The 9,291-nt window shown below is 38.5% G+C and overlaps 1 protein-coding gene across 1 annotated transcript in view; it reads right to left on the bottom strand.

Annotated features, from left to right (window-relative positions):
* Positions 1-2,101: 2,101 nt before the first annotated feature.
* Positions 2,102-9,291, bottom strand: part of CADPS2 (Ca++-dependent secretion activator 2) — a 307,048-nt gene continuing 299,858 nt past the window's right edge. Inside the window, exons 29-30 of the mRNA XM_009332287.1 lie at positions 5,743-5,847; positions 2,102-2,272 (exon numbers count right to left, since the gene is read on the bottom strand). Coding sequence (XP_009330562.1) covers positions 2,102-2,272; positions 5,743-5,847 — 276 coding nt within the window. The remainder of the gene's footprint in view (positions 2,273-5,742; positions 5,848-9,291) is intronic.

The raw sequence follows: 9,291 nt of genomic DNA, 5'->3' as shown, positions 1-9,291 counted from the left end.
TGGGTCTGACCGGCACTGATCTCTCTGCTTCATTGGGTTTGGGAGCTGGGTGTTACATTGTGCAGCCTGGCTTCTCCATACCCCGCTGCCTGCTACAGCCAGACTGGGGCTGAGGCTGCAGCTCCTGGCCTGGCAGGCTACCCCTTACCGAGCCTGGGTTTCAGCCAGAGCCCCACCTCGCCCTTCAAATGCCGTCAACTTCCACACACCGGCACGACTAGGACAAGAGACGGGAAAGGGATATGCAATTCTTTTACTGCTAGCAAAACCTAAACCACCAAATCCGTTTGGGAGCCTGGGCCTGATGAAGAATATTGCTGAGGCTGCCTGTGCTCCCTCCAGCCCAGCAGAGCTGGTAACATGAACGCAAAGCAATGGAGGGCAGCCCTGCCCGTCCTGCCCCACAGCAGCTGCCTCCCGCCCTGCTGCTCCCCAAAACGTGCATTACACTGCAGCTGCATGCATCCTGGGGTAGGGGCTGCCCGCAGCCCTGCCCTCCCAGCCTCCCCGGGCACCTCTGGGCGAGCACTCAGTCGGGGCATGAAGAGCTGAGAAGAATGATCTTCCTCACCAGCTCCCATTTCTTCCTTTTTTCTGAATTCACCTCAACTCACATGCAGATGAGGAGGCTGGTTTGCTGCAGGAAAAAAATGCCACTTTGGGTTTCTCCCTAGACAGCTAGGAAGAAGCGTAACTTGCCCTTCCCTGCTTGGCTGAGCTTCCAAGTCTGCTGAAAAACACTTTCCTTGCAGTTCTTATTCTCAGTTCCTACAGCCCCGCGTGCTTGTGACAGACCCCTGAAGTCCTACGGTCTGTTCTTGCAGGGAAACTTCAGGCCAGCCTCATAAATCCTCGACACTCCATCAGCGAAGCCCTTCAAGTATAATGCTGTGGCTCAACAGGGACCTCAGCAACCTTCCTTACTTCGTTGGGTATCATCTGTGCTCTTTCTGATTTTGTCTACACAAACCCAAGAATTAGTTATGTTCCCACAAAAAAAAAGGCAAAAAAAAAAGGTGTATTTTTCGTTAAATTGTGTGAGTTTTGACTGATGAAAATTTGAATTCTTTCCAGCTCATATTGAGGGCATAGAAAAAAAGGCAGCGGGCACTGTCTGTTCGTCTGCCAGTGAGGGGTTTTTGTTCGCTTTTTTTCTTTATCAAGGCATCGTGTCCTTGAATATTTTCTTGCTATATATATCTACTCTATAAAATAAATATATTTGCTATAAATCAACATAGAAACTAAATATAGTAATCTTGCATGAAACTTGTTCTCATGAGGAATCATACAACAGTTCAAATGGTTTGAAATACTGAAAACATCTTTTAATTGTAGAATTCTATACAAACTTGGGTAGATACAGAAGTGGTCACGACAAAATGTGTTCTTATTGCCTGAAATTTTTCACAGAAATCGAAACATTGATGGCAAGCTTACTGACATCCAACATGATGAGATATCTTTAAACTTGCAAAATGAATAGACACAACACCACTTCTAAGTAGTTTGTATGTGTTTGACTGTCCTTGAAGTCCTACTATATACCAACCTCAAAATACAAAGAACCAAGATTAAAATTTTTAATGCACATCACATAATAATGTAAAATTAAGCACAAAAAAAGGTAAACAAAGTGTAATCCTGAAAATACACTATTTTTTTTACCTAGGGCACTGACTTATTCCAAGAATGATTTCCTGTATAGTTGTGTTTTAAGTGAGGCACACATTTTGTTTTCTGCACAGGACATCAATATCTGATGGAGATACAAGAATGAATGGTAACGAATGAAAGGGAAAGGAACATAATCACAAGTGGAACTCAAACTCCATGCCAGTGTTCTTGCAGCCCTAAGCAAAGCTATACATTAAAATATGCTACAAGCACTGTTCTCAAAAAGTCCTTGGCACTTTTCCTCTGATAATCTTACTTTCCGTTTTTTTTTTAAAAATGGAGCAAATTACATTTCTGCACCTATATCGTAAGGCAAAACTATAAATGCAACTACAAGGACAAGTTACCAAAAAACCCCAAGCCAAAGATAACCCCCCCCCCTCAGACCATCACCCCCGAACTCCAAATGCTTGGTGAAATAATATCATCCTTCCTCCTCATCACTGTCTTTCATAGTAATGCCCTGAAGTCCTCCCGCATCCGTGACTGAGACTGTGGCTTCCTCTACGGTCAGACGGCTGTGAACGGTATCGTAGGTTTTACTGTTCAGCGTTCCCTCCAGCACGCCTTGCAACCTGAAGTCTCGGTAGGTTTTCTGCGGCAAAAATAAAACATCCTGAATTGGACTCGAGCAAGCCTGAGCAGTCTTCCGCTATACACCGGCCGTTTCTAGCATGCCAGCGGAACAGCTTCGTTCCTCCTGCAGCTAGGGACCTATCATCTAGAGTTTGCTAAAGATTTTGCGGTCTTAGTTTCTGGGCTGCATGAGATTTCTATAAACTCTAGAGAGTCTACAAGCCACACTTTGATGGTCATTCCTTTAAGAGATTGTGTTCTGTACTACATTTCTATAGCTGTATGCTGATTTCTCAGTAACTTCCATTTGTCTCATTTATTCAATAAGAAACCAACAAAGAATTTTTCTAACTGCATATTGAAATGTGAATTTGGCTACAGGTAGTTCTGGCATTTCACAGAAAATGTAAATGAATATGATATTATTTGCATTTATCTTTACATTTATATGCCAAATGTGGAAAAATAAAATAAATTTAGATTATGATCTATATTCTATCATGTAAATGTTTCTCAGGTGACTACTTCAGTTAATTTACATCCTAAGTCATTTACATTTTGACTCACATCTACATCTATCTTTCTTTTTTTTTAACTTGAGAAAGTTTTGTTTCCCTGGTATCCAGCCTTCCTATGAACCAGCAGATACGACCTTCTTCTTTGACTTTCTATCAAGTAAGAATTTGGAGTGGAATTGTTTTATTCATTGACGCTATGTTCAAGTGAGCATATGGAAAATCATCTACTCTACCTTCTTTATTTTAAAGTTGTAACACATTTGAAATAATCTTTCCTGAAGTTAGCCTAAAAAGCTTAAGACGGACAAGTTGACCTAGCTAGTTTCTTATTTTGTGTACTAGGAGTACACTGTTACTAGGAGTTCCCAATGTTTATAGGAGAGAATATGGGAAAAAGAAAATGGAAGATAATTAAGGGCTATCAGGCCCATTCCTCTGCCGGAGGAGACCGTGTACAACCCTTAGAAAAAGAAAAGAGAAAAAAGCTCATCTTGTTTCACTCAGTACTTCAGAGAACTGCAAAAGACACCTCTCAAAATGGGTGACATCCAGCTGGGAGAATTTTTTCTGCCACTATCTGTGATGGTTATTTAAATCTTGTTTGAATCACTGCAACTAAGATTTATTTGACTTTCATAGGTCAACTTCAGAGTCAATGGATGCAGCTTATGTTTTGCTCACACACTCCTGCGAGTACCCTGCCTGGTCTTTTTCAAGTGTCACCATTGCATTCCCTTTTTATAACACTCTGCATTCAATTTCCTTTTATGCTGTTAACAGGTCCTACAGCAATTTCTTTCAGTTTTACATTGTATTCCTCCCATTCTCAGACCAGAACTCTGGGGTTCAGTCGTTGCTCTTCTCTTGACATACTTTTGCAGGATAATAATGTTCACTTCCAAGCTTAATTTTTAATTTCTCCCTAACTTTCCTCTTGGTCCTTGACCCTTCTTTAGTCACATCCCTCTGCACGTGTGTCAGACATCTTAACGATACCTTTATGCCATCATAAGGCTTTAATGGGAACAAACAATGTTTCTTCTTCTGGTCATGCTCAACAATGCCACTGCCTTTGCTGCATCCAAACCTGAAAGAATCATCTACTTCTTACTCATCCCATGTCCCTTAAAAATTACCTCCTACTTCTTTTTTGGAATATTTTCAAGAGATGACAGGGGCAACACAGCCTCCCAGTTTTTCCAAAAGCAAACAGAAAAGTGCCTTAATTCAGTCTAGAGTTTGGAGGAACTGTGCCTCCCCACGTGCCTCTCCCCAGCTGGGCTGCAGCAGTGAAAGCTTCTTACGATACTCTACTTGAACCATTGTTTCTTATTTCCCAGCAGCCTCCTGTTTGCCGAGTTCCTGTTTTACCAGATCTGTCTTCTTCACCCACCAAAACATAGGTGGACAAGACTTTCTGTCTTCCAGCACATTGACCAAAACCTCTGTGATTGACACCATCTTCTTCAATCTTCCGTATCCACAGAAGGTACCATGGAATACCACACTTGGCATTTTTGTGCAAAGCAAACCAGGTGTACGGGCACAGAAAGGCTTCTGCCATAACCAGTGCGTTCCCATCGCCACCGGGAGCCTACTTCTTTTGAACAAGGCTAATCAGCGGGCCAGGCTGCAGAGGGAAGGCTGGTTGACAGTGCTGCTCATTCACCTGAACTTCAGTTTTTTAAGAGCCTCTTCTTTTAATCTCCCAGGTGATATTTAACTGGTGTAATTTAGCCTGCCCGTTCTTAGATCTCACTGGGCACAGGTTTTAGATCCTGTAACACTTTATTTTTTCCCCCAGAGGATGATAACTACCTTCACTTGAGAAGAGCTTTAAACCTTTCATAAGAGCCATTCATTTCAACCACAAATAGCAAACTGCTTTTGCCATTTTGGCACATAATATAATGAAAAGCCAAAACCTCTTCCCAGAGAAATCAGTTAAGGTCAAAAATAGCAAAGCTAAGCTTGGGTGGTTCAGCGAGCCATGATGCCATCATTATTACAACTGTTTTCTTGCATCTTTCTCTGTTTTTTTTTTTCCTTTTATCTAGGGAATCCTGAAAGTTGCAGTTGCAATTCTGGCGTCTGTGAGTTAAAATGCTTCTGACTTTACAGTCTTGCATGAACTTCATGAGAAAATATTTTGAAGAAATCAAGGTCACCATTGACAACAGGTGCTTCTTATTCCACATTTATACAGATAACAAGAATGTTCAGAGTTAAACAAGACGGAATTAGAAGGAAAAAGATCTGAAATGGCTTTCTGTCTCTTGCCTAAGGGTATTAACTAAGATCTGAAAGGGAGTTAGGAGGAAATTTTCTTTTATGGTAGGTTAACCCATAATTGCCTATTGCAAAGTATTTTACACTTCGCTTGGAAGCATTTGACGTTGGCCAGTGTAAATGACTGAGGACTGGACTAGTGGGATGGGTATTTCTATTGATACTTATCCCAGAGTACAAAAGATTAGAAAATGTTATCTAATATATTGAATACTGTTTTCCAACTGAACCTAGTGATCACATGCGCATAAAAAAGAAAATAGTTACTTTTTAGGAGAGTGGGAAAAATGGAGAAAGAATGCTATTGGGATTATTGAGGTAAACCAAAAAAAAATCAGTAATATGGCAAACAATAATTTATTAGGAATACCATACAGCATTGCTGTACAGCTAGCGGTAATCTGTTAAAATTCCTTGGAACAATCTCTTAATTGTCACTGAGTCCAGAATGGATGACAATTACTAGTGCACATATAATTAACATTAGAGGTTTTAATAAATTGTTTTTCTTCTGAAATTTGCTACAACTCTGGAAAAAAAATAATCCCAACCTAAAACTACATAAGTTCGCAACTTTATTCCACATTTTTTAACTTTTAGGGTGATCTGTACTTATCGATGTTAATACTTTATCACTTTTCTCTCTTTCCTATGCAGCCTAACACAAACACATTTTATTTACCTTCACTATCTTGATGAGAGTCTTCAGCTGGTAGATGTGAAGCTGAAGGTCTAATCTGTCAGCCAACCACATGCATATGACTTTCATGGAGCTGCTATACCATTGCTGAAAAGAAGGATAAAAAAAAAACCCAAAACAAACAACCCTGCAGTATTCATTTAACAGATTTGGTAATGAGAGGTAATGAAACACTTTGGAATGATCACAGATCAGCACTTGAAGTCAACAATGATATAATTTCCTGTTAAGAGAATTGCATGGGTCAGTAGGAAATCAAATAACTTGACCTAAACTGTTCTTTACATGAATTAGCAACTGGCATTTTATCTTTCAGTTACAACATTTTCAAGCAAAATAGCGTTATGCACTTTGCTATCTGTCAGTAAGAATGGATATTAAATACACAATTACATGAGAGAGTTGACAGCTAAAACAGCAAGGGAAAAAACAGGTAGGGTATCTTGAGAGAGAATTTGCAATACCTAGATTTTCCAATCCAAACAGGAAAACAGCATCCAACATAGAATATGGAATCTGTCTTGCTTTTTTCTTTTAAACCATTTCTTTATTAAGTAAAAAAATTCAGAAATCCATGGAAACTGTATTTAAGTATGATCAAAACACCACTCCACCCCTCCCAAAATAACCACGTTAAGGTTTTGTTTTATGTTAATTACTAATTATAATTACAGCCTACCTCACTTCCTTTTTATGTCTCAGGCATGGGTATGTTTTCACTCAAAGCTTCACAAATGGATGGGGTAAGAATAAGCTCTCTGCTGTTGGTGTCTATGTTACCGTAAAAAAAATGCTCAGAACCAAATAGCTACTATAATAGTTCTTTCACACTAACTGGATTAAAAGAGATTGTACTAAACATAGTTGTAGCAGTTTTCCTCCCCCTCCTGTAAAATACCAACCAGATGTCATTTAGTCAAACTGTAAAAAGGAAGGGTTTTTTTTTTTTTTCATTTTAGCAGTGAGAGATTAAAAGAGTTTGTGTCGTAGCTCTGCTTCTAGTCTCTTTCCCCACAGGGAAGAGGCTTAAATTCTTTTCTGATGTAATTTCCCGTGTCTTTACAAAATACATATATGCAAAGAGAGGAAACACTGTGCACATTTTGAAATGCAGCATGTTAGGCAATGTATACATCCTGAAGTAATTCAAAGGAGGGATCTACCATGTCTCATTAGCCACCTCTACATTAAGAAATAAAATATATATTGAAAAAATGAAGACAAATTACTGGCTACTGGATGTAAGAAAAGACAGAAATAGAATTCTTTCATCAAAATGTAAGCTCTCTGGAAAAAGCTTTAAAGACATACAGTAAATATATGTAAATACTTTTTCCTTACAGGAAACGGTCTCATCTCATTGTAACTATCAGTTTTAAGATAAGTTTGAAATAAGATTTTCATATAATAATGGCTTCCATTTATTTTGTTTAATGTGTTAAAACGTATTTTAATTATAAATCATTGGAAATAAATTACTTTTACATTTTTTAGAGTTTCTCCTAGTAATTTACTATTTTACAGAAGTGAACAAACACACCAGACAAAATGCAGATAGCTGCACATTTCATAAAAGTAGTTTGATTTATTCAATAAAATGTGGGACTGATTGGTTCACCATAAAATACTGTTTTTTATCACCAAATGACACTCTTATACTATTTACATTATTTCACCCCAAACATGCATGCTATTTTTGATTTCCTTTATAAGTACCTGTAAAATATTTTTAATGTGACGGAGTTGTTACTAAGTGGCAGCTGCAAACTATATGACAGGTGTTGTACGTGTACAGATGTCTAGAAAATAAAATACAGTTGAGCTTATTCACTCAGGGAAGTCTATTATCTAATAAACATAAAAATTCACATGCCAAGCATTCTACCCAGAATATCTATTGTTTGCAATAAGATGAGCCCAATTATTATATTATCACTCAGACTCTACAGTTAATCTTTAACATAATCATGGTAGAGAGAATGATTTTAGTAGCGGAGTTTTCTCAAAACTGATATTCTTCCATAAAAAAAAATCCAGTAACACATCCACGATCTATTTGGTTTGTATCAAGCAGAAAGCAGAAGGGGCTCAAAGTTGCTCACACAAACAAACTACAGACAGGATCGAAAAGTCTGTGATCGGTTTCCCCACGCAACACCACTGAATGGTGCCAGATCACTGAGAATAGACCCAGTCCCAGTTTTCTGGCAAAACATGTGTTTTAAAACCCAGCCAGATAACTTAATTAAGACGGATGCGGTAAAAATTCGACTCTCCATACATATCTGTGACATGCTTACATGCACTGAAAACAAAGCTAAGAAATTGGAGGGAATTAATTTTGCTACTCAAATTTGTGAATGAAAACAATATGTGTTTTCCTGACTCGTTTTGATACGTTAAACTTTCAGTAGAAATGTTTAATTTGGTGATTGTGAAACGATACTACGGTTCTTGCTCCTCTGTCAACATACCTTGTTCAGAAAAAATATGACTGCTATTGTATTAGGAAAATGATGTAGTCTTATTTTGAATCGTCACAGTATTTTTGATAAAAATCACATCCAGTGTATTTTTAGAGTCCTCCCAGAGGTACTTGTGGATAGGATTCTTGTTCACTATTGGCCTTATACCCACTAGTTTTGAGCACTTACTATAGGCTGAAGCTGCATAAATATAAATCTGCTGGATTTCATAAGAAGAAAAGTAAATATTTCCCTATTGCTTCTTTTGGAGCCTGTTAAAATGCACAGCACTGCAAATGCCTCTCAGAGGTGGAATCCAAGGCCACACATTTTGACAACCATGAGCAAGTTATAGAGGCAGGGATGCATCTACTGTGACTTATGGGAACCTATTGCAAACTCAAAAGCTTCTGCGATTAGATAATGGTCTTGAGATTATACAGTTTTTAAGTAATAATAATTAAAAGATAAATCCTTCTAACAGGTTTTAAGAAAAAGTCACTTTCCCGCTAGTAACAATAGCACTGAAAGGACAATGCGACTCTTGCAGATGTCAATGATACGGTTTTAGTGCCATATTCTTCGCTGTCATCTATGCAACAATAAAGCGGTAAGTGTTTATTATATATTTTTTTCACATCAAGCACATAACAGCAGCCAACCACTTTAACAAAAATATGTTTGCCTCCCTGTTTCCCCCCCTCTTCTTATTCATAGCTCATCCAGCTCCTGTAAGGGCATGCATTACTCACTTCATTTTCCTGAGATATCTCTTTTAAAGTAAAAAATAAGAGAAAAGGAAAGGCTAGGGTTGACTCTGTGAGACCCCTGTATTTATTCACACTTATTGTGCATGACTGTAGACTGGTAAATCATATTAGCAGCCTGTCTCCCCATCAAGCTGCTACTTGCTTTCCAGCCCTGGGAAGGTTCAACAAATCAACAGGAGCACGGAAAACAGAACATCAGTCTAATCTAGTGTTTAAGGTGAAGTTTTCAAACCCAATCTAAGAAGATCTTTAGAGCAAGCAACAAGCTGAAGGGCTCAGAAGGTGGTATTGACAAT

Source organism: Pygoscelis adeliae, unplaced genomic scaffold (genome assembly GCF_000699105.1).
Source record: "Pygoscelis adeliae isolate BGI_AS28 unplaced genomic scaffold, ASM69910v1 Scaffold9, whole genome shotgun sequence".
NCBI classification, from domain to species: Eukaryota; Metazoa; Chordata; class Aves; order Sphenisciformes; family Spheniscidae; genus Pygoscelis; species Pygoscelis adeliae.
Note: the sequence above shows the minus strand (reverse complement) of the source record. Positions and strands in the feature narration are given on the sequence as shown.